This window comes from Tachyglossus aculeatus, chromosome 18, assembly GCF_015852505.1.
Source record: "Tachyglossus aculeatus isolate mTacAcu1 chromosome 18, mTacAcu1.pri, whole genome shotgun sequence".
Taxonomy (NCBI): domain Eukaryota; kingdom Metazoa; phylum Chordata; class Mammalia; order Monotremata; family Tachyglossidae; genus Tachyglossus; species Tachyglossus aculeatus.
The window spans coordinates 39,300,063-39,325,381 of NC_052083.1; the positions used below are offsets into that span (position 1 = coordinate 39,300,063).

The 25,319-nt window shown below is 51.3% G+C and overlaps 2 protein-coding genes across 3 annotated transcripts; one reads left to right on the forward strand and one right to left on the reverse strand.

Moving 5' to 3' along the window:
- Nucleotides 1-8,182: 8,182 nt before the first annotated feature.
- Nucleotides 8,183-9,782, forward strand: FOXE3 (forkhead box E3). The gene is made up of 2 exons (XM_038760147.1): nt 8,183-8,531; nt 9,534-9,782. The coding sequence occupies exons 1-2, from the start codon at nt 8,183-8,185 to the stop codon at nt 9,563-9,565; spliced, it is 381 nt and encodes a 126-aa protein (XP_038616075.1). The 3' UTR covers nt 9,566-9,782.
- Nucleotides 9,783-10,977: 1,195 nt separating this feature from the next.
- Nucleotides 10,978-15,177, reverse strand: LOC119940251 (galactoside alpha-(1,2)-fucosyltransferase 2-like). Of its 2 annotated transcripts, XM_038760399.1 has the most exons (3): nt 15,099-15,177; nt 12,411-12,649; nt 10,978-12,206 (listed from the first exon to the last, which is right to left on the reverse strand). In XM_038760399.1, the coding sequence occupies exons 2-3, from the start codon at nt 12,538-12,540 to the stop codon at nt 11,161-11,163; spliced, it is 1,176 nt and encodes a 391-aa protein (XP_038616327.1). In that variant the 5' UTR covers nt 12,541-12,649; nt 15,099-15,177; the 3' UTR covers nt 10,978-11,160. The 2 variants fall into 2 exon arrangements, with proteins under 2 accessions (XP_038616327.1, XP_038616325.1); XM_038760397.1 differs by having other exon boundaries at nt 10,978-12,649.
- Nucleotides 15,178-25,319: the final 10,142 nt, after the last annotated feature.

Below are 25,319 nucleotides of genomic sequence, written 5' to 3' on the forward strand. Positions count from 1 at the left end.
TGGCTGGGATAAGAACTCAGGTCCTCTGATTCCCAGGCCCATGTTCCTTCCATTAGGCTACACTGCTGATGAGCCTTGTCTCTTACCATTCCTCATCATTTGCTCCAGCTGCTTGACACATTTTACTGATTCATTTCCTAATCAATTTATCACTCCAGTACTATGTTTCCTATTCTAAACCAAACTTGTTCGCTCATGAAGAAATTGGTCAGAATCCCCGAATTGTGGCTTTGACTTCAATTCTTTTGTCCTATTAGATAGGATGCAAAAATTGCTTCTTCTGCCCGATTTCTCTCCTGGAATTTGAATCTGACAACCATCTTGTTATCCTTGGATAAACAGCTTCTGAAACTTGGGCACTGCTAGATTGTAAGTGTAAATTCCCCGTTCTGATAGAACAAAGCTAGCTATTCAATAAAACAGAGGGGACTCCTCCCTGGGAAATATTTACAAGCATTGCAGTGATTAGAGATCTCAATCCAATTTGGTTTTAAAGCTCTCAGGAACAAATCAGGGGAAGTTGCTTATCCTAGTCGATAGAACACAGACCTGGGAATCAGAAGGACCTGGGTTCTAATCCAGGATACTCCATTTGTCTGCTCTGTGACCTTGGGCAAATCATTCAATTCTCCGTGCCTCAGTTCCCTCATCTGTAAAATGGGGATTAAACTGTAAGCCTCATGTGGGACAGGGACAGTGTCCAACTTGATTAGCTTGTATCTACCGTGGTGCTTAGTACTGTGCCTGGCACTTAGTAAACCCTTGACAAACACCATTAAAAAAAAATCAAACGCCTCAGGGCTCACAGCAGGTGAGAGGCAGAGCTGGGATAGGACTGGATCTTCAGACCCACTGCCCACACTTTTTCTACTAGGCTTTGCTGAATAGTAATGATAATAGTAGTAATAATAAATAATATATTTAAATAATTACAATGTGCCAAGCACTGAGGAAGGAACCAGTTAATCAGGTTGGATACCATCTCCGTCCCACCTGGAGCTCATAGGCTAAGTAGGTGGGAGCACAGGTCTTAAATCCCCATTTTACAGTTGAGGAAAGTGAGGCACAGAGAAGTGAAGTGACTTGCCCAAGGTCACACAGCAGACAAGTGCCAAAGCCAGGATTCGAACCCCGATCCTTTGACCCTCAGGCCCATGCACTCTCCCTTGGGCCACCCTGCTTCTCTTGCTGCTACTACCCCAGTCTTAGAGATGGGGAAACTAGGGCACAGAGATGCCAAGTCATTTTCCCAAGGATACACAGCACGACAGTGGCAGAGCTGGGGCTAGAACTCAAGTCTCCTTCCATAAGGTGATGGCCACAATGTCACACTGAATGGGGTCAATCTTGACAGCAGGGAGAGACTTGCAAAGAGACAAAAAGGAGTCAAACTCTGATTGGGACCACTACCCGAAGACAGTGGGATTCTCAGTGCAGAGATAGAATAATAATAATTCATTCATTCAATAGTATTTATTGAGCGCTTACTGTGTGCAGAGCACTGTATTAAGCACTTGGGAAATACAAGTTGGCAAAATATAGAGACGGTCCCTACCCAACAACGGGCTCACAGTCTAGAAGGGGGAGACAGACAACAAAACAAAACATGTGGACAGGTGTCAAGTCGACAGAACAAATAGAATTAAAGCTAAATGCACATCATTAACAAAATAAATAGAATATTAAATACGTACGAGTAAAATAAATAGAGTAATACATCTGTACAAACATATATACAGGTGCTGCATCTCCTCCTGCCTTCAGGACATCTCCATCTGGATGTCCGCCCGCCACCTAAAGCTCAACATGTCGAAGACTGAGCTCCTTGTCTTCCCTCCCAAACCTTGTCCTCTCCCTGACTTTCCCATCTCTGTTGACGGCACTACCATCCTTCCCGTCTCACAAGCCCGCAACCTTGGTGTCATCCTCGACTCCGCTCTCTCATTCACCCCTCACATCCAAGCCGTCACCAAAACCTGCCGGTCTCAGCTCCGCAACATTGCCAAGATCCGCCCTTTCCTCTCCATCCAAACCGCTACCCTGCTAATTCAAGCTCTCATCCTATCCCGTCTGGACTACTGCACTAGCCTTCTCTCTGATCTCCCATCCTCGTGTCTCTCTCCACTTCAATCCATACTTCATGCTGCTGCCCGGATTATCTTTGTCCAGAAACGCTCTGGACATATCACTCCCCTCCTCAAAAACCTCCAATGGCTACCGATCAATCTGCGCATCAGGCAGAAACTCCTCACCCTGGGCTTCAAGGCTCTCCATCACCTCGCCCCCCTCCTACCTCACCTCCCTTCTCTCCTTCTACTGCCCAGCCCGCACCCTCCGCTCCTCCACCACTAATCTCCTCACTGTACCTCGCTCTCGCCTGTCCCGCCATCGACCCCCGGCCCACGTCATCCCCCGGGCCTGGAATGCCCCCAATCCCTCTGCCCATCCGCCAAGCTAGCTCTCTTCCTCCCTTCAAGGCCCTGCTGAGAGCTCACCTCCTCCAGGAGGCCTTCCCAGATTGAGCCCCTTCTTTCCTCTCCCCCTCGTCCCCCTCTCCATCCCCCCGCCTTACCGCCTTCCCCTCCCCACAGCACCTGTATATATGTATATATGGTTGTACATATTTATTACTCTGTTTATTTATTTATTTATTTATTTTACTTGTACATTTCTATCCTACTTATTTTATTTTGTTGGTATGTTTGGTTCTGTTCTCTGTCTCCCCCTTTTAGACTGTGAGCCCACTATCGGGTAGGGACTGTCTCTATGTGATGCCAATTTGTACTTCCCAAGCGCTTAGTACAGTGCTCTGCACATAGTAAGCGCTCAATAAATACGATTGATTGATTGATTGATTGATTGCTGTGGGGAGGGGAAGGAGGTAGGGCGTGGGGGGATGGGGAGGAGGAGAGGAAAAATAATTATCATTATTATTATGGTATTATTACATACTAAGCGCTGGGGGGGATACAAGCAAATCAGGTTGGACACATCCCTGTCCCTCGTGGGGCTCGCAGTCTCAATCCCCATTTTACAGATGAGGGAACTGAGGCCCAGAGAAGTGAAATGACTCACCCAAGGCCACACAGCAGACAAGTGGCAGAGCCAGGATTAGAACTTCTGACTCCCAGGTGATCTGGCCCAGGGGACAGAGCCCTAGTCCATCTACAAGCAGCGTGGCTCAGTGGAAAGAGCACGGACTTTGGAGTCAGAGGTCATGGGTTTGAATCCCGACTCCACCACACGTCTGCTGTGTGACCTTGGGCAAGTCACTTAACTTCTCTGAGCCTCAGTTACCTCATCTGTAAAATGGGGATTACAACTGTGAGCCACACATGGGACAACCTGATCACCTTGTATCCCCCCATCGCTTAGAACAGTGCTTTGCACATAGTAAGCGCTTAACCAATGCCATTATTATTATTATTATTACAAGCTTCTTTCTACCCCACACACTTCAGGGAGGTTCACAAGCATAACAGACTCTAATCTCCTAATGACCAAAGGAAACTTGTTTGTGCAGGTCATTATCCTCATCCCTCCTAATGGTGCCTTTAAAAACAACAGAGCAGGGAATTAGAATCATAGTGATAATCTAGGAAGGGCCAGCAGCCTGCCAGAGAGGGGTGGCCCCTCTTTGTTTCTGCTGGTGTGGATGGCTTTCTTGGAGGTGTGCTTACAGGTGTCCGATTTTCACTTTTTCAGCTTTATTTGTTGAGTGCCTAACTGTATGTAGAGCACAGTACTGGGAGCTCTACTGTTTGTACCGGGTGTCTTCTGCATGCAGTCTGCGTTAATAATAGCATATTTAAACCAGCGCTTAGAACAGTGCTTTGCACATAGTAAGCATTTAATAAATGCTATAAAATAGTAATCATAATAACAATAATTAATAATAATTATGGTATTTGTAAATATTTATAAGTATGGTATTATGGTAAGTAATAAGTATGGTATTTATAAGTAAGCACCTAATAAATGCTATAAAATAGTAATAATAATGACAATAATTAATAATAATTATGGTATTTGTAAGTATTTATAAGTAAGTGTGGTATTATGGTAAGTAAGTAATAAGTATGGTGTTTATAAGTAAGCACCTAATAAATGCTATAAAATAGTAATAATAATAATAATAATTAATAATAATTATGGTATTTGTTAACTGCTTACTATGTGCCAGGCACTGTACTAAGCATCTGGGTGAATACAATCAAATCATTCATTATTCATTCACATTTATTGAGCATTTACTGTGTGCAGAACACTGTACTAAGTGCTTGGGAAGTACAAGTTGGCAACATAAATCAGGTTGGACACAGTCCCTGTTCCATGTAGGACTCACAGTCTTAATCCCTATTTTACAGATAAGGTAACTGAGGCCCAGATTATTGTACTGTGCTTTCTCATTTGCAATAGAAGAGTCGTTAGATGTTATCCCTGCCCACAAGATGCTTACAGTCTACAGTCCCAGAGAAGTGAAGTGACTTACCCAAGGTCACACAGCAGACAAGTGGTGGAGCGAGGATTAGAATCCATGACCATACTTGGTCCCTACTGTAGTAAGGGTGCCGTGTAAAATATGTATGTATGCACAGCACTGTTTTGGGAGTCTATTGTGTGCTGGTCTGGGTGGCCACCATTTCCGAACCTGGTCCTAGGCAACTATTTTATGTAGAGCACTGTACTGGGTGCCTCCTGAGAGATTCCCATTCTCTTATTCATTGATTGTTTGCTTTGTCTACTGTCTGAATTCTCCAGCAAGCGGGGAGAGTCAGGGGTGTGGGATTGTCTTTGCTGGGTCACTGGGGGAAAGTCAAAGACGGAGAGGGGAAGAGTCAGGGGGGTAGGTTGTTCTGTGCTGGGTCACTGGGGGAGAGTTGGGGATGGAGAGGAGAGAGTCAGGGGGGTGGGATGGTCTATGATGGGTCACTGGGGGACAATCAGGGTTGGAGAGGGGTGTGGAATAGTCTGTGCTGGGTCATTGGGAGCTGGAGATGGAGAGGGGAGAGTCAGGGGGGTGGGAATTATCTATGCCGGATCACTGGGGGAGAGTCAGGAACAGAGAAGGGAGAGTAGGGGGGATTCGATGGTTTGTGTTGGGTCATTGGGGGAGAATCGAGGATGGAGCGGGGAGAATCAGGGGTGTGAGATGGTTTGTGCTGGGTCACCGGGGGAAAGTGCTGGGTGTGGGATGATTCATCCCCAACCTTGAAGGCCAAAGGGGAGGAGAACAGGGGACAGTTCCATTCCCACTAAGCAGTCATTCATGAAAATGGGGCCACCCCAGCCACGTCCTGAGCATCTCATCCCCCCTTCCTTTCCCGCCTGCCTCGGCCCGCCCGCCGCTCGCTTTCATCCTGTGCTGAATTGCGTGTCAGACCGAGCACGCTCCCAGTGGGAGCCGCAGTGGAGACGAGGAGAGTGAAACGAGATAATCCGTGTTTTCAGGCGGCCGGGGCCTCCTCTTTCACAAGCCCTGGGCCGTGCTTTATTAGGGTGAGCGGCGCTGGGCCTGGGCCTCCTCCCTGGCCCCAGAAAGCCAGTGACCGGATTCCAAGTGTTTGATCAGCATTTCTGGGATGGCCGGGCTTGGGGACGGTGGGGAGGGGCGGGTGGGTGGGCTGAGGAGCGGAGCAGGGGGGACCGGGAGTGGGGGGCGGGGAGCTGGGGTGTGGAGGCAGGGGGGCAGGGAGAGGAGGGAGGGCTTTTTCTGTCCTCTGACCTGATGCATTATGACAATGTACCATGAATATGCCAAACGGCAGAAGGATTAAATCCCTGGATCATTTCCCCTCCGGCTCCTTTCTTTCTCTTTCTCTTTTTCACCGTGGGACGGTCAGAGTTTTTAAGGGTGAAGTCCAGGCTCCGGACATCACGTGAGCACCCAGATAGAGGCCAACACGCCCACCCTGTCTGAAACTGTTAGCATCTGGCTCGAAGGTGAACCCCAGTCTTCACCCGCTGATCCTTCTTCCTCCCTCTCTGAGGTCTCACCTGGCCAGAGGAGGGGTGTCCAACCTGGTTATCTTGTATTGTCCTCAGTGCTTAGAACAGTGCCTAGTGCATAGTAAGCGCTTAACTAATGCCATAAAAATTTGCATTAAGTGGCTCTTCTCAAGAGAATACACTTATAGGAAAGTGTCTGTTTATTGTTGTATTGTACTCTCCCAAGCTCTAAGTACAGTGCGCTGCACACGGTAAATGCTCAATAAATACGGTTGAGTGACTTAGTGTGGTCCAGTGGCATGTGGATGTTAAGAGACCCTGTTCAAGTCCTAGATGCTCCCCTAGCCTGCTGTGCTACCTTAGGCAAGTCCCTTTACCTCTCTGGACCTCAGTTTCATCACCTGTAAAATGGGGATAAGCTGCCTCCTCTCTCCTGCTCTCACCTTCCTGCTCCCTGGCTCCCAGCCGGACAGGCTGTAGTGCAGGCACTAGGAGGAGGGGCAATGAGATCAGCGATGTGGCTACTCAGGGGTGACCTAGAGGTGGCCTGTCCAGGCCTCCTGCTTGGGCCCCCTGGGCTGGACCGACAGCTCCCTTCCAGCCCACTGAGCCAAATAACTGAATCCGAAAAGCGTCGCTCAAGGCCGATTAGGAGTAGGAGACCCGGAGGTGAGATGGGCTGTGGAGGTTAGGGGCTGGGGCTTGGGCAGGGGGCTACCTTTCCCCTCGAGTGCCCCGCTGGATGGGCTGGACACGGAGGAGCCTGGCGAGGAGCCAGCAGTGGGAGGGGGAGACTGCCATGGGCCCCCTTAGGAGGGACCCACCGGCCCCTGACCCCACCTGGTTCATTGTGGGCAAAAGACGTGTCTACCAATTCTGTTATACTGTCACTCACAAACGCTTAGTACAGTGTTTTTACAATGTAAACGCTCAGTAAGAACCATTGCTCAGTTCACTATGATATGTAGCTCCCTCAATCCTACAACCAGCAGGGCAAATTACCTGCTTCTGACGATGCCCCCTCCCCCGGCCCCTATCCCCGCCAGGATGAGGTTGAAAGAACTCAGAGTGGAAGTCCGGGCCAAGAGAGACCATCTCGGCCATTCCCCCGCTTCCAGATGATCCCTCTGGGGAATCAATCAATCAATGGTAATTATTGAGTATTTACTACTACTACTACTAAAAGTAATCTTGATATTTTGTCAAGTGTTTACTCTGTGCCAAACACTGTTCCAAACGCTGGTATAGATACAAGATAATCAGGTTGTCCCACGTGGGGCTCACAGCCTTAATCCCCATATTACAGATGAGGTTACTGAGGCAGTTACTGGGTGTAGAACACTGTGCTGAGCGCTTGGATGAGTATAAGATAAAGGAGTTGGTAGACCTGTTTCCTGACCACAATCAATCAATCAATCAATCGTATTCTTTGAGTGCTTACTGTGTGCAGAGCACTGTACTAAGCGCTTGGGAAGTACAAGTTGGCAACATATGACCACAAGGAGTTTACAGTCTAGAAGGGGAGAAGGTCGCCCCCAAGGAAAAGTTCAGAGACCCCTGTCCTGCCATGGGGAGAGCCCCCTCCTCCCTCCCTCCTCCTGGGTCTCGGGGAGGGAACGGTCATAATAATAACAATTGTGGTATTTAAGTGCTTACTCTATGCCAGGCACTTACTAAGCGCTGGGGTAGATACAAGCAAATCGTGTTGGCTAGAGTCCCTGTCTCCCATGGGGCTCTCAGTCTTAATCCCCATTTTACAGATGAGATGACCGAGGCCCAGAGAAATGAAGCGACTTGCCCAAGGCCCCACAGCAGACAAATCTCCCGGCCTTATGCCACCGGGGCTTCCCCTCACCCTCCACGTTCCCAGCAGGGGACAGTGGCCCTGGACCGTCCAACAGCCCGGCCGATCTAGCTGGGGGGCTGCAGGACCCCCTCACATCAATGAATCAGCCCCTGCCTCTTCCCCCTCCCTGTTCTGCTGGGAGAGGCAGGGAGAGGGGTGGGGAGGGTCGATCAGACCCCCTCCCTCTTTCTACCAGACAGGTGCCTCAGGGGGAGGGGGCTGCGAGGGGAGGGGTCGGAGTGGAGGAGGGGCCGGGGGGCTTCGGCCCATATAAGACGCTCGGCCGGCCCCTCTCCATCATCTGCCCCCTCCTCTCCCCGGGGAGGCCCGTCGGTGGGCTGGGGAGAGGTCGCTGGGCCCTCTCAGGACTGTCCCTTACCCGTTGCCATGACGACGGAAAGCCCCTCGCCCCCCAGCTCCGGCCTGCAGCATGCCAAGCCGGAGCGTCCCCCTGGGGACCCCCAAGGCGACCCGGGCCCGGGAGGCGCCGTCGGGGGTCGCCGTCGCAAGCGTCCGGTGCAGCGGGGCAAGCCCCCCTACAGCTACATCGCCCTGATCGCCATGGCCATCGCCAACGCGGCCGAGCGCCGGCTGACCCTGGGGGGCATCTACCGCTTCATCACGGAGCGCTTCGCCTTCTACCGCGACAACTCCAAGAAGTGGCAGAACAGCATCCGCCACAACCTGACCCTCAACGACTGCTTCGTCAAGATCCCCCGAGAGCCGGGCAACCCGGGTAAGGGCAGCTACTGGACGCTGGACCCCGCGGCCCAGGACATGTTCCACCACGGCAGCTTCCTGCGCCGTCGAAAACGCTTTAAGCGCACTGACCTCTCCACCTACCCCGAGGCTGGCGTCAAGGCCGGGGCCAGGCCCGGAGTTGGCGTCGGGGTGGCCGGAGGGGTCCATCCCCATACTGGGGGCAGCGCCTTCACGCCCCCTTACCCGGCCGCCGTCTACGGGGTCCCGGCCCCTCCACCCCCTGCCCCTTCCCACCCTCAGGCCTACCAGGCCGCAGGATCCCCCCTCTTCCGCCTCGACGGCCTCCTGGTCCACCAGCAGGTCCAGGGGGGGCCCCGGCTCAGAGGTGACCCCCGAGCTGGCTGGGCTAGGCCCCCCAAACGAGGGGTCTGGCTTCCACGCCCCTGCCGGGAGCCCGTCCGGCGGCCCGCTAGGCCGCCCTCCCAGTGCCCTGGTGGGGCCTAGCTATCCGGGCTACCCCCCATCCCCTCCTCACCTGCCCGGATACCCCCCCGGGGGCCCTCCGCTCTACGGGGGGCCCGGACGGAGCCCCTCGGAGCCCCCCGCTGACGCCCTCATGGGGTTGGTCGCCGCCCCCCTCGGGGGTCTGAGCCAGTTCAGCCCCAACAGCCCTTACCTGCGGCAGCCGGCTTTCCCACCGGGTCTGGATCGCTACCTGTGAGCCCCTCTGGATGACTGCCCCCCACCCCCCACCCCTCCTTGACCCTCTCCTCCTCCTCTTCCCACCGTTGTGCCTCAGTTTCCCCATCTCTACCGCCAGCAGAGACTGTCGTTCGTCTACCTCACCGGTCTGTTGAGAGGGCCGAGTCGGTCAGGAATGGAGGGTGTTTTGGGATTTTCGAGAGGCTTCCCCCTTCCCGAGAAAGGCCGGGAGCTAAAACATTTTTGGGGTTTTTTTTGGATGAATGCCTTCTGAACCGAAACAGCCCCCACCCCCCTCCCAGGCCGGGGTTCAGACTCGACCTCTCGCCTCTAGGAGGCCTCATCCCATCCGCTGAGCCTCCGTGACCCTCCTGCTTCCCGGTACCCCCCAAGATGCCCGGGCCCCAGGACCAGCCAGCCCTCGATTCTCCGGAGACTGCTCACCCAGAGCGGATTAGCCAGGCCCCTTTGGACACATACGACTTTCTGCTCATCCTCCGGCGTTAACTTTCCCCCGGACAAAACCTGGCTTCGTTTCTTAAACCGACCCAGAGAAACCCACTCTCCCATTGGTCAGGGCATTCCCGATGGGGGTCTCGGTAACATAAAGAAAGCTGATTTCAGATTATCAATCTCAAATCTCGGGGTCCCTAGGGAGGTGGGGGGCAAAGAACAAGGCTGGGGAGGGGGTAATTCCTTGAAGATTTCTTCTCCAGCTCCTCCGGCATCCACCTCGGGCTTTGGATCTCAGTGACACCAAACTAGACCAAGTCTTGGCCCACGAGAGGTTCGTTTTGATCTTATCGTCATCAACAGTGGTATTTATTGAGCGCTTACTGGGTGCAGAACACTGTACTAAGCGCTTGGGAGAGGATGATACAACAGAGTTGGTAGGCAAGTTCTCCACTCACCAAGAGTCATTAGGGACCTGATCACTCAGCAGGTCGTACAGGAGGCCTACAGCCGGAGGATACAGCGCATGCACGATGTTACATCCTCCCTACCCCACCCCACTTTGTTTCGCATTGTAGCCGGGCCAGGTTCGCGTTGTAGCCGGGCAGGCGATGGATCCGAAAGCAGGCGGCGGCGGGGCATCATCTCTTCCGACGGTACTGGCTGGAGAGGCCCCATCCGGGTGTTTGCACAATAATAATAATAATAACAATAATAATAACAGTGGTATTTGTTATGTTCTTCATATGTGTCAAGCTCAATTGTAAACGCTGGGGTACATAGGTTGTTATTAATTATTGTTATTATTATGGTATTTGTTAAGCACTTACTATGTGCCAAGCACTGTCCTAAGCGCTTGAGTAGATACAAGGTAATCAGATTGTCCCAAGTGGTGCGCACGGTCTTCATCCCCATTTTACAGATGAGGTAACTGAGGCCCAAAAAAGTTAAGTGATTTGCCCCAAGGTCACACAGCAGACGAGTGGCGGAGCCGGGATTAGAACCCATGTCCTCTGACTCCCAAGTCCGTGCTCTTTCCACTAAGCCACGCTGCTTACAGTCCAAAGAGGAGGGAGAAAAATACTGAATCTCCATTTTATAGGTGAGGAAACTAAGGCACAAATTAGTAGAGTGACTTTCTCAAAGTCTCACAGCCTGTAGACTGTTAAGAGTCTGAATCCCGCCCTCGCTGTGGGCAGGGAATGTGTCTGTTTATTATTATATTGTACTCCCCCAAGCTCTCAGAACAGTGATCTGCACACGGTTAGTGCTCAATAAATACGATCGAGTGAATTAATGAGCAGCAGGCAAGTGGCGGAGTCAGAAGCCAGGTCCTCTGGCTCATTCCCTATCCATTAGGCCATGCTGCTTCTGTAGAGGACACTGAATGAAGAAGGTCATATCTATTGCCTCTTCTTGTGGCCAGGGTCTTCGATCGGCCTGGATGGAGGTGGGGGGTGGGCTGGCTGCCTGGGGGCGGCCTTGCGGAGGGAGGGACCCTGATAGAGTCACGACTGGACCGTATTCCCCTCCTGAGCCCCCCAACTCCGCTCAGTGCTGCGCAGAGGCGACAGGTCAGCCGCGATCCCGATCCACTCAGGGAGGAAGGCGGCCTCGGGCTTAAAAACTTTCAGGAAGGGCGAGTCAGGCAAAGTGTAGTTGGCCAGGTAAACCGTCTCACCCCCGGTTAGGTAGGCGGCCCAGATCCCAAAGGTCCCTATGGTCATGACAGTGTGGTTGCACTGGACCAACAGGGCAAAGTCTGTGGCCGGGTGGCTTTCTACCCCGTCTCCGGCGAAGACCACATCCCCAAGGGAGACGTTTATGTTGTCCCGGCACCACTGCATGCCATTGCTCGTGACCACGAAGAGCGGGTGCTCGTAGCGCCGGCGGAAGTGGTCCAGGGCCTGCTGGAGGTAGCCACGGTCGGCCACCACGCCCTTCCAGTATTGCGGCATGAACTCCACGTAGTCCCCGCGGCGCACGTGCACCCCTATGAACGTGGGGTCCCCGGGCGGGCAGCCCCCCGGGCTCCGGCACCGTGACCGCTCCCACTCCTCTCGCAGCCGCCGCAGCGAGGCCTGGGCCTTGCGGACCAGCGGCTCGTGGAGCGTAAACTCACGGCGGATCTCGGCCCGCAGGTGGTGGTAGAAGGTCCAGGAGCAAGGGTAGCCTGTCAGCTTCACGTGCCGGCCCGGAATGTGGCGGTATTCCTCCGACATCCAGTCGTGGATCCAGTAGTCCTCCCACGGGATGGCTCTGGCCTCGTCCTCAGAGAGGACCGGCAGGGTGATGTTGAACAGCGGGGCCAGGCTGTCTTTCATGGCCGGGAGGATGGCGGCTGGTCGTCTGTTAGCCTGGGCCAGTGCGAACAGGGTGGCGTATTCCCCCATCTGGTTACCCAGACGGCCCTGGGGCTTGATTGTCCACAGGCCCCCGTCCATTTTAACTGGTCTCGGGTACTTCTTGGCCGTGGCCGTGAGTCCCGGGCCTCCTCCGGTCCCATTCGCTCTCCAGACCCTAGCGGTCCACCCCCATGTTTCCTGCCCCCAGTCTGGGGTGTAGAAGAAGGTAAGGAGGAAGACTGTGGTGAAGAGGAGGAGGAAGAGGAAGCCCCTCCAAAAGCATGTTGGGGAGGGTCTCCAGCTGCCGCGGTTCCTGGCCCCAAGGGACACCACCCGAGACCTTGGGGCCGGCTCCGCATCCTGCCCATTCCCCTCCCCGGCCTCTGAGGCCTCTTCCAGAGCCCGGGGCTCACCTGGTGGCTGACTCCGGGAGGCAGACGAGCCCTGGGGGACTGGCCCCCGTACCCTTCCCTGAGAGTGGCCCGGCCCGGGTCTCTGCGCCTGACCGTCCCACGCCCAGAGTCTGGTCAGTGAGGTCAGCATGGGCCACCCGCTCCCGTCCCAAGGGTGCGGATCACCTCTTCTCCGTGGTGGTGAAGCCTAGGGGTGTGGCCCCGAGTGGGGATGGGGGGGGGAGGTGGTTTGGGTTCACCTGCGGGATGGGAGCAGAGATAAGGAAGGGTTAGACCCAGCTTCCAACTCCTCCCAGAACAAAGAGGTGGGAACCCAGCTTCTGTCAACGAGCCCCCCAGCTGGGAATCCACAGATATGAACGGCTACTCTTCAGGGCTGAGAGAAGCACCGTGGCCTGGCAGAAAGAGCAGGGGAGGCAGAGGGCCTGGATTCTAATCCTAACTTCCCCACTTGCCTGCTTGGGTGACCTTAGACACACCACTTAACCTCTCTGGGCCCTGGTCCTCCGTGCTCTTTCCATCAGGCCACACTGCTTCTTTTGATGGACTGAGTCCGATGATCCAGACCCAAACACTAAGAGCTTGCATTTCATTCATTTCACCTAGCGTTCCAGTGGTAATGTTCCTCTCTGTCCCCTCAAGGTCTCAGATAATCGAGTTTTGGACATCCCTTTTTTATTTTCTTCCTTAAAAAAAATTTTTAGGCCTTTACTATGTGTCAGACACTGTACTAAGCCCTGGGGTAGATACAAGGCAATCAGGTTGGACACAGTCCATGTCCCAGTCTTAATCCCCTTTTTACAGATGAGGGAACTGAGGTGCAGAGAAGTAAAGTGACTTGCCCAGGGTCACACAGCAGACAAGTGGCAGAACTGAAATTAGAACACAGGTCTTTCTGATTCTCAGGCCCATGCTCTATCCACTAGGCCACACTGACAGAGTTTGGAATTAGGAGGGCTTCAATCTCTCCCTTTGGCCTCTTCCTTCATCATTATTATCATGATCAATAAATGCAATTGAATGAATGAATCTATGAGCCCCCCTCCCCCTCCCCATCCCCCCGCCTCACCTCCTTCCCCTCCCCACAGCACCTGTATATATAAATATATATATACACAAATATATAATATAATATAATATAATATAAATAAATAAATTGAGTAACGAATACGTTCAAACATATATATATGTATATATATATATGTTTGAACGTATTCGTTACTCAATTTATTTATTTTATTTGTACATATTTATTCTATTTATTTTAATCTGTTAATATGTTTGGTTTTGTCGTCTGTCTTCCCCTTCTAGACTGTGAGCCCGCTGTTGGGTAGGGACCGTCTCTAGATGTTGCCAACTTGGACTTCCCCAGCGCTTAGTCCAGTGCTCTGCACACAGTAAGCGCTCAATAAATACGACTGAATGTATGAATGAATGAATGATCATCATCATCATCATTGTGATATTTGCTAAGCACTTACTGTGTGCCTAGCACCATACTAAGCTCTGAGGTAGACACAAGCAAATCGGGTTGGACACGGTCCCTGTCCCACATGGGGCTCATACTCTCAATCCCCATTTTACAGACAAGCGAACTGAGGCACAAAGAAGTGAAGTGACTTGCCCAAGGTCACGCAGCAGACAAGTGGCGGAGCCAGGATTAGAACCCATGACCTTCTGACTCCCAGATCCGGGCTCTATCCACTATGCCATGCTGCTTCTCGCATGAGGAAACCGAGGCCCAGAGAAGTGAAATCACTTGCCCAAGGTCACACAGCAGACACGTGGAGAAGCCAGGCTGAGAATCCTCGACCCGCTGGCCCCGAGGCCTGTAGTCTGCCATGTTGCCAGGATCCAACCAGCAGGGTAAGGCGGAAGAAGATGGGGGACTTCCCCTTCTACTCAGTAGCCTCCAAGGAGGAACCTCTGATTGTACTAAATTCCCCCTCCCACTCCGACACACACTCATCCTTGCCAAACACACACGCCCAGAGTCTTGGACTAGTCCAAAGAGGGGAAATGTTCCACCCCGGGGTGACCACCTCCCGGCTCAGACAAGGTGAATGAAGTAGCATCTTCTCTCCAGCCTCTTCCCATCGTCTCCACAATAGGTGGGCCCTCAGTCCCCCACCACAGTCCCCAACCGCTGCCCACTCCAGGGGACCCCTGGCCCTGCCCCCTTTCTTCCTGCCCGCCAGTGGGCCGCCTGGCTTCCGTTCAAATGGCAGTCTCCGGTCTCCAGTTGGGATTAGGGAAGTGAGGAGAGGCGGAGAGGAGATGGGTTTGAGCTGGGACCCCCGAAGGGGGGGACTGCTGGGCCAGGGATGGGGGAATCTCAGGATCGGATCCTACCCAGCTCCTGGTCCACCTTCGGCCCGATACATCAGAAGACGCCCCTTCCCCCCATCCACCATGGTAAACTTGCATCTATCCCAGCGCTTAGTACAGTGCTTGACACATAATAAGAGCTTAACAAAAAAAAAAAAACCAAAATCAAGTTGGAGAATTGCCTCCATGGGCCCAAACTCTACCCCCAAGCCCCCCAGTCCCTTCTCTTCACCTCAGCCCCCCGATTCTGCCCTGTCCCCCGCTGTTCTTCCCACCCTCTCCCGACGCCCCCACCCTGTCCCTCCAGCCCCCCGGATCCCCCTCCGTCCTCCGCCACTGCCCCCGGCCCCTCGCTCCTACCGGGGGGTCCGCCCCAGAGTAGGGCTGTCACATGCAGTGGGAACTGAATCTGCTTTTTCGCTGCGCTCTAGCCCTGTTTGCATTTGACCACATCCTCTAACCGGCAGTAGGGGGGCGGGGAAAGGGAAGAGGTGAGGAGGTCCCAAGGGGGTGGCGGAGGGGACGTTACTGCTTCAAGCTTCTATATCTTTCTAGTACCCCAAACCCCTGCCCCCTCCCTATTTCCTCCTCCCGTTCCTTCCCACCCCCCGTTTCTGAGGGAAGATGGGATTCACTCTCACGTCACGTCCTCCCTCTGGGATGGAAGTCCTTCCCCCCCTTTTCCTCCTCTCCCCCTCTTCAAGGCCCTTCTGAAGTCCCATCTCCTCCAGGAAGCCTTCCCTGATTAATCTCTCCCTATCTACTGCTGCTCCAGAACCTCTAGTCACCTAACTACTGGGACATCCCCTCTCCCCATAATCTCTCCCTGGATCTATGAACAATCAATCAATCAATCAATCGTATTTATTGAGCGCTTACTGTGTGCAGAGCACTAAGCGCTTGGGAAGTACAAGTTGGCAACATATAGAGACAGTCCCTACCCAACAGTGGGCTCACAGTCTAGAAGAGTGGGCTCACAGTCTAGAAGCACACACATCTTTAGTTTGAAACCAGACAGTATTCTTACCCAGTGCTTAGTACAGCGTTCTAATAATAATAATAATAATAGCATTTATTAAGCACTTACTATGTGCAAAGCACTATTCTAAGCACTGGAGAGGTTACAAGCTGATCAGGTTGTCTCATGGGGACCTCACAATCTTCATCCCCATTTTACAGATGAGGTAACTGAGGCCCAGAGAAGTGAAGTTACTTGCCTGAAGTCACACAGCTGACAATTGGCGGAGTTGGGATTTGAACCCATAACCTCCGACTCCAAAGCCCGGGCTTTTTCCACTGAGCCACGCTGCTTCTCATACTTCTCATGTTCTACTCACAGTAAGCGCTTAATAAAAACGATTTTAGTTTGAAACCAGACAGTATTCTTACCCAGTGCTTAGTACAGCGTTCTACTCACAGTGAGCACTTAATAAAAACAATTACTACTTCTATAATAGGTTTGAATTACGGCAGGAGAGACTTGGGTGAGAGCTAGGGAAGAACTGAGCAGGAAATGTTTGGGAGTCCCCTTCATGCATAGGGCAGACAGTGCCGGCCTGGGCCTGTTTTAGTACGGGCAAGTTTTGGCTGGGTCAATCTAGGTCTGGAGGGGAGTGCTGCCCAGGCCTGGATTGGAAGGAGGGAGCTGTCCGGGGCTGTCTGTGGGCCAGCTCTGATGCATTATACTGTCCCAAGCGCTTAGCACAGTTCTCTGTGCACAATAAATATGATTGGTTATAATAATAAAAATAATAATGGTATTTGTTAAGCATTTACTGTGTGCCAGGCATTGTACTAAATGCTAGGGTGTATGTAAGCAAATCGGTTGGCTACAATCCCCGTCCCACATGGGGGCCACAATCTCTATCCCCATATTATAGATGAGGGAACTGAGGCCCAGAGAAGTGAAGTGACTTGCACAAGGTCACACAACGGACAAGAGTGCGGATCCACTACTCCGTGCTGTTTCTTTGATTGGCCTGGTTCTGAAAAGGGTGGAAGGTCACTGTATAGTGGATACAGCACAGGCCTTGGAGTTGGAAAGCCTTGGGCTCCAATCCCGGCTCTGCCACTTGTCTGCTGTGTGTCTTTGGGCAAGTCACTTCACTTCTCTGTCCCTCAGTTATCTCATCTGTAAAATGGGGATTGAAACTGTGAGCTCCACATGGAACAGGGACTGTGTCCAACCCTATTTGCTTGTACCCATCCCAGCGCTTAGTACAGTGCCTGGAACATGGTGAGCGCTTAACAAATACTGTTATTATTATTACTAAGGATATGTGGCTCCTCCCCACCACCCAGCCCCCAATGAAGCGAGAGGGATGGAGGTTCGAATGCTACCCTGTGGGTGGGGATGCGGAGGCAGAGGACTGGGGCCGGAAGGAGAGAGGAGGATCCACCTGCCAATGTTATTCATTTCATTCATTCAGTCGTATTTATTGAGCGCTTACTGTGTGCACAGCACTGTACTAAGCGCTTTAAGCACTCGGCCCCACGGAGGAAGGTGTCTACCGCTTAGGGGGCAGCAGGGTGGACACAGTCCAAGACCCCTAAACGGCCACCCCCAGAAGAACCTTAGGAGGCGAGGAGGGAGCTGCCCTCCTCAGAGATCTCTCAGAGATCTCTTGCCTCTGTTTGTCAGGGGAGGAGATGTCACTTCCCTCCCCAGGCCCAGCTCCCGCAGGCTTGTGTTTTTCACAAGGAAGCTGGAGGCGGTTGCGGGGACGGGTGGAGGTGTGGGGCGGAGGGTGAATCTTCTCTCTCAACGGCTTGGGGATTGGATGGGGTCTGAAGATGAAGCTTTGGCTTTTGATCTAAGATCCGGCCCTGCCCACGAGGCCTCGCGGGGGATCGCGGGAAATGAGCAGACGGTGAAAAATATGAAGTGTTCTGTGCGCTCCCTCTGTCTGATTTCATAGTTCTGTTTCTGTCTGACTAAACGGCCTTCCCTGACTAAGCCCTCCTTTCCCCTCCTTTTTTTTTGATGGCATTTATTAAGCGCTTACTATGTGCAAAGCACTGTTCTAAGCGCTGGAGAATTTACAAGGTGATCAGGTTGTCCTACGGGGGGCTCACAGTCTTAATCCCCATTTTACAGATGAGGTAACTGAGGCACAGAGAAGTTGTGACTTGCCCAAAGTCACACAGCTGACAATTGGCTGGGATGACCAATGACCTCTGACTCCCAAGTTCGTGCTCTTTCCATTAAGCCACGCTGCTTCCCCTTCTCCCTCTCCCCCTGACTTGCTCCCTTTATTCATCTCCCCTCCCAGCCCCACAGCACTTATGTCCATATCTGTCATTTATGGATTAAATCATCAATCCCATCTAGACTGTAAGCTCGTTATGGGCAGGAAATGTGACTGTTTGTTGTTGTATTATACTCACCCAAGCGCTTAGTACAGTGCTCTGCAAACAGTAAGCGCTCAATAAATGACTGATTGCCTTCTGTCTCTATCTCTCTTTCCAGAGGCGCCCCCTGGTGGTCACATCGCGGAACTCCCTGCTGGGGAAGTCTGAGGCTTAGCTTCTGGGCCGCCCCCTTTGCCCAGTTATTATTATTATTATTATTATTATTATTATTAGTAATAATAATAATAATAATAATGGCATTTGTTAAGCGCTTTCTCTGTGCCAGGCACGGTACTAAGCGCTGGGGTGAATGCAAGCTCATCACGTTGGACCCAGTCCCTATCCCGCATGGGGCTCAGTTTTAATCCCCATTTTACAGATGAGGTAACTGAGGCACAAAGAAGTAAAGAGCACTCCCCGGCACGGGCATTTTAGAGTTTGTTCCCTTATTTTAGAGGGCAGGGAAACTATCTACCAACTCTGTTGAATTACTCTCTCCCAAGTGCTTGGTCCAGCACGGACATTAATAAATGCCATAATTATTATTATTACTTTAGAGTCTGTTCCCTTATTTTAGAGGGCAGGGAAAGTATCTACCAACTCTCTTGAATTGCTTTCTCCCAAGTGCTTGGTCCAGTACAGTTTTAAGTGCTTACTGTGTAATAATAACAATAATAATAATGGTATTTGTTAAGCTCTTACTATGTGTCAAGCACTGTTCTAAGCGCTGGGGTAGATACAAGGTAAGCAGGTTGTCCCACGTGGGGCTCACAGTCTTAATCCTCTTTCTACAGATGAGGTAACTGACGCACAGAGAAGTTAAGTGACTTGCCCACAGTCACACATGTGGGGGAGCCGGGATTAGAACCCATGACCTCTGACTCCCAAGCCCTTCCTCTTTCCATTGAGCCACGCAGCTTCTCTTCCCAATCCCTTGGGCTGCTGATGAAGATGGTTGCAGGGACCCCACTTCCACCCCAGCGACCCCCACGGAAGACCCCGAATAATAGTTATAACTGTGGGGTTTGTTACACACTTTACCAAGCACTGAATTAAGCACTGGAGAAGATGCAAGCGCCCAGTACAGTACTCGGCACACAGTAAGTGCTCAATAAATACAACTGAATGAATACCAACTAGCTGGGTTGGCCTCACTCCATGTCCCACATGGGGCTCACAATTTTAAGCCCCATTTTACAGATGAAGTAACTGAGGCCCAAAGAAGTGAAGTGGCTTGCCCAGTGTCACAAAGCAGACACGTGGTGGAGTCGGAATTAGAACCCAGGTCCTTCTGACTCCAAACCCCGTGCTCTTTCCACTACGCCACCCCTCCCACCCTTCCTTTCCACCCCAGCAGAAAGGCCCAGAGGAGTGGGGAGGGCAGGGGGAAGGAGGTTGGCAGGAGTTGGGTGGAGGGAGGCAAAGTTTGCGACATCAAAGGCCTGGGTCCTCGTTAAAGACGTGGGTGACTAATTCCTAACAAAACATTGGCCTCCCCTCCTGACCACAGTGAATAGTCCCGTTGTAAAACTTTACCACCTGCTCTAACGCTGGGATAACCAGCATTTCCCTCCCCCCCAGCCCGGACCCATTGGGGTCCACCCAATCTTCCGTGCTTCGCGGGGCCCTGGGCAGGGCTGCTTAGTTAGGGGAGGGGGCAACGAGGGAGAGCTATAGGTCCGGGGCTTGACCCTCCCCAGTCACTGGTGTAGGGTCTCTGAGGCTCCCCCCACCCCGCTCCCACTAGCCAGCCCAAGGAAGTTGTGTCAAATGCCCATTATCCCGCATGGAAGGCCTCGTTGTACCCATTTTCCAGATGGGTAAATTGAGTCACTGGGATGGAAAGATAGCCCCCTTGTGGCCTGCTGATATAACAATACCAGGGAAGTATTGAATGGGAAAAGGGGTTTGCTCTGAGTTGTGATACTAGTCTACAGGACAGCATGCAACGCGAAGACCTGAACTCATTCATTCATTCATTCATTCATTCATTCATTCAATCGCATTTATTGAGCGCTTACTATGTGCAGAGCACTGTACTAAGCGCTTGGGAAGTACAAGTCGGCAACATATAGAGACGGTCCTTACCCAACAGCGGGCTCACAGTCTAGAGGGGGGAGACAGACAACAAAACAAAACATACTAACAAAATAAAATAAATAGAATAAATATGTACAAGTAAAATAAATAGAGTAATAAATACGTACAAACATATATACATATATGCAGGTGCTGTGGGGAGGGGAAGGAGGTAGGGTGGGGAGGATGGGGAGGAGGAGAGGGAAAAGGGGGCTCAGTCTGGGAAGGCCTCCTGGAGGAGGTGAGCTCTCAGTAGGGCTTTGAAGGGCTGTGACATCAGAAAGGGAAGGTTATTTTTTGGCATTTGTTAGGAACTTACTATGTTCCAGGTACTGTACTAAGCGCTCTGCCACTTGTCTGCTGTATGATCTCGGGCAACTCGCTTAACAGCTCTGAGCCTCAGGTACCTCATCTGTAAAATGTAGACTGTGAGCACTGTGTGGGACAGGGACTGCGTCCAACCTGATTAACTTGTATCTACCCCGGCACTTAGTACAGTTCCTGGCTTATAGTAAATGCTTAGTAATAATAATAGTGGCAATTATTCAGCACTTACTATGTGCAAAGCACTGTTCTAAGTGCTGGAAAGGTTACAAGGTGATCAGGTTGTCCCTCGGGGGGCTCACAGTCTTACTCCCCATTTTACAGATGAGGTAACTGAGGCCCAGAGAAGTTAAGTGACTTGCCCAAAGTCACACAGCTGACAATTGGCGGAGCCGGGGTTTGAACCCATGACCTCTGACTCCAAAGCCCGTGCTCTTTCCACTGAGCCACGCTGCTTCTCTGCTTCGCTGCTTAACAGATATCATCTAAAAAAAAGGCACTGCAGAGGGGAGAGACAAATAAATGAGGGTTTAGGGAAGATCTCTTGGAGGAGGTATGCTTTTCATGAGGTTTTGAAGGTGGGAGACCCATGATCTGTCGGATAAGTAGGGGGAGAGTGTTCCAGGCCAGAGGCCGGACTTGGGTGAGGGTTGCGGTAGCAGATTGGCATTAAAGGAGCCTAGTGAGCATGCTGTGTTGTAGTAAGAATCCTGAAAAATTGCAGGTTGACGCGGGTGGCGAAGTCAGCGATGGCTACCAAATGGCTACCAGCCACCTGTCTGGTCACAGGCCACCAACCCTGCAAGAGACACCTTGGGACCAAATTTGTTCATCAATTTGGAAGGAAGACTCCAACATCACTACTAAATGAAAACCCTGTAAAAGGAGCATGGGCCTGCTTATAGTAACTGTGGTCTATGTTAAGTGCTTCCTATATGTCAGGCACTGTACTAAGTGCTGGGGTAGATACAAGTTAATCAGGCTGGACACAGTCCATGTCCCACATGGGGCTTGCAGTTTTAATTTACTCTATTTTACTTGTACATATTTATTCTATTTATTTTATTCTGTTACTATGTTTTGTTGTCTGTCTCCCCCTTCTAGACTGTGAGCCCACTGTTGGGTAAGGACCGTCTCTATATGTTGCCAACTTGTACTTCCCAAGCGCTTAGTACAGTGCTCTGCACACAGTAAGCGCTCAATAAATATGATTGAATGAATGAATTCCCACTTTACAGATGAGGTAACTGAGGCCCAGAGAAATGAAGTGACTTTCCCATGCTCACACAGTAGACAAGTGGCCAACCCAGGACTTCTGACGCCCAGGCCTGTGCGCTATCCATTAGGCCATGCTGCTAATAATAATAATATAATAATAATAATAATAGGCATTTGTTAAGCACTTACTGTGTGCAGAGCACTGTTCTAAGCGCTGGGGAGGATACAGGGTGATCAGGTTGTCCCACGTGGGGCTCACAGCCTTAATCCCCATTTTACAGATGGGGGAACTGAGGCCCAGAGAAGTTAAGTGACTTGCCCAAGATCACACAGCAGACATGTGGCGGAGTCGGGATTCGAACCCATGACCTCTGACTCCAAAGCCCGGGATCTTTCCACTGAGCCACGCTGCTTATCTCTTCTGCTTATCGTCTGGGGAGCCAACAGACCAGGCCCGTTTTAAGATAAGCCAGCAGTACTGAGAGGAGATAGGAGACATGGACCACAGTGTCAGGAATAAAAGATGGGTTCTCTGATTTTTCTATCTGGCCAACCCAGGCGAGTTAGCTCACAAGGCGGAGCAGTCGGCCAACGGAACTCACTGGCTGGGTTTTTGATATTCTGAGGGACTCCCCCCACTCGCACCATTCAAACTTGGACCCCAACGCTCGGACTGGGTGGGCAGTTTCCCCTGACGGTATCAGTGATGTTTATTTGTTGGCTAGCGGAGCCTCATGGCACAGGAGCAGCATGGCCTAGTGGAGAGAGCACGAGCCTGGATGTCAGAAGGCCCTGGGTTCTAATCCCGGCGCTGCCGCTTGTCTGCCGTGTGACCTTGGGCAAATCACTTCACTTCTCCGTGCTTCAGTGCCCTCATCTGTAAAATGGGGATTAAGACTGTGAGCCCCATGTGTGACGGGACGGCGTCCAACCAAATCATCTTGTATCTACTCCAGCACTTAGAACAGTGCCTGCCACCTAGTAAGCGCTTAACAAACACCATCATTAAAGAGGACACTCCTGTAACACCGATCTAGTCTCTGCACCTTAATCACATCTCTCTCACCATAGACCCCTTTCTCACGCCTGGAACTCGCTCTCTGCTCAGATCTGGAAGACCACCACTCTCCCCATCTTCGAAGTCTTACCAAAATCCTAACTCAATCAATCAATCATATTTTTTGAGCGCTTACTGTGTGCAAAGCACTGTACTAAGCGCTTGGGAAGTACAAGTTGGCAACATACAGAGACAGTCCCTACCCAACAGTGGGCTCACAGTCTAAAAGGGGGAGACAGAGAACAAAACCAAACATACTAACAAAATAAAATAAATAGAATAGATACGTACAAGTAAAATAAATAAATAAATAGAGTAATAAATATGTACAAACATATATACATAAGTGGAGGCTTTCCCTGACTAACCTTTCATCAGCGTGGCTCAGTGGAAAGAGCCCGGGCTTTGGAGTCAGAGGTCATGGGTTCGAATCCCAGCTCTGCCACATGTCTGCTGTGTGACCTTGGGCAAGTCACTTGACTTATCTGAGCCTCAGTTACCTCATCTGGAAAATGGGGATTGACTGTGAGCCCCACGTGGGACAACCTGATGACCTTGTATCCCCCCAGCGCTTAGGACAGTGCTTTGCACATAGTAAGCGCTTAACAAATGCCGTTGTTATTATTATTATTATTATCTTGCTACCCTATTCGCTCCCTGCTCTGTATCACCTGTGCACTTAAGTCCCTACCCCTTAAGCATTTTGGTACTTACCCTAGCCCCTTTCCCACAGCATTTACACATAGACTCTGTTGCTTCCGTTAGCTGTAACATATTTTAATGTCTGGCTCCCCTACTAGACTGCAAGCTCTTTGAGAGCAGGGATCGGATCTATTAACTCTGTTGTACTCTCCCAAGCACTCAGTACAGTGCTCAGGAAACAGCAGACGGTAAGCTTTTTGAGGGCGGGGATCGTAACCATTCATTCATTCAATTGTATTTATTGAGCGCTTACTGTGTGCAGAGCACTATACTAAGCGCTTGGGAAGTACAAGTCGGCAACATATAGAGACGGTCCCTACCCAGCAAGGGGCTCACAGTCTAGAAGGGGGAGGGAGACAACAAAACAAAACACGTAGACAGGTGTCAAAATCGTCAGAACAAATAGAATTAAAGCTATATGCACATCATTAACAAAATAAATAGAATGGTAAATATGTACAAGTAAAATAAATAGAGTAATAAATCTGTACAGATATATACAAGTGCTGTGGGGAGGGGAAGGAGGTAGGGCGGGGGGGGATGAGGAGGAGAGGAAAAAGGGGGCTCAATCTGGGAATTGATTCTAATGTACTGTCCTAAAGGTCTTAATCCAGAGCTCTCCACAGAGAAGGCATGCAATAAATACTATTGATTGATTAATTGACTGAGGTGTTTAAATAGGAGCGTACCACTCCTGGAGAGCAGGGATCATGTCTTTTAGACTGTGAGCCCATTGTTGGGTAGGGACTGTCTCTATATGTTGCCAACTTCTACTTCCCGAGTGCTTAGTACAGTGCTCTGCACACAGTAAGCGCTCAATAAATACGATTGATTGATTGATCAGCTCTGTTGCATTGTACCTTCCCAAGTGTTTAGTTCAGCATTCTGCACACAGAAAGCGCCGTGAAGCAGAAAATGCACAAGAGTAATCTTCCTGTGCACACGACATGGGATGGGCACCCACCCATGGGAGAAGCAGCGTGGCTCAGTGGAAAGATCCCGGGCTTTGGAGTCAGAGGTCCTGGGTTCAAATCCCGGCTCCGCCACTTGTCAGCTGTGTGACTTTGGGCAAGTCACTTCACTTCTCTGGGCCTCGGTTCCCTCATCTGGAAAATGAGGATGAAGACTGTGAGCCCCCTGTGGGACAACCTGATCACCTTGTAACCTCCCCAGCGCTTAGAACAGTGCTTTGCACATAGTAAGCGCTTAATAAATGCCATCATTATTATTATCCTCCCGAAATGGGGGGTCACCCCGAAGAAACTTCATTGGATACCGACCTGTTTTATCCGTCTTCATCTTCCTCTCCAGCATCTCTCCCTGGTCCGTGCTGCCCCCTGGTGGCCGAACCTCTCCAGTATCATCATGTTGACTAAGCGGAGATCGCAAGACCTAAGATCTCTTTGGAGGAGACTGTATTTTTGTTTTTACTGTATTTTAATGGAATTTATTAAACGTTTACTAGGAACCAGGCCCTGTACTAAGCGCCGGTGTCGATACAAGCTATACAGGTTGGACGCAGATCATGTCCCACGTGGGACTCACAGCCTTAATCCCTCATTTAAGGTAACTGAGGCACAGGGAAGTGAAATGACTTGCCCAAGGTCACACAGCAGACAAATGGCGGAGCCGGGATGAACATCCAGGTCCTCTGACTCCTAGGCTCGGGATCTTTCCATAGGCCACGCTGCTTCTTTTTAAGGCTTGCCTTAAAGCAATAATCCCCACGGTTTCTAGAGCCGGTGGTCAGGAATGGTTGAAGGAAATTCAAGTTTTGAGTTTGGGCAGACGGGTGACTAAACCCCTTGTGCCTAGCAACTCTGTTGTATCGTGCTTTCCCAAGCTCATAG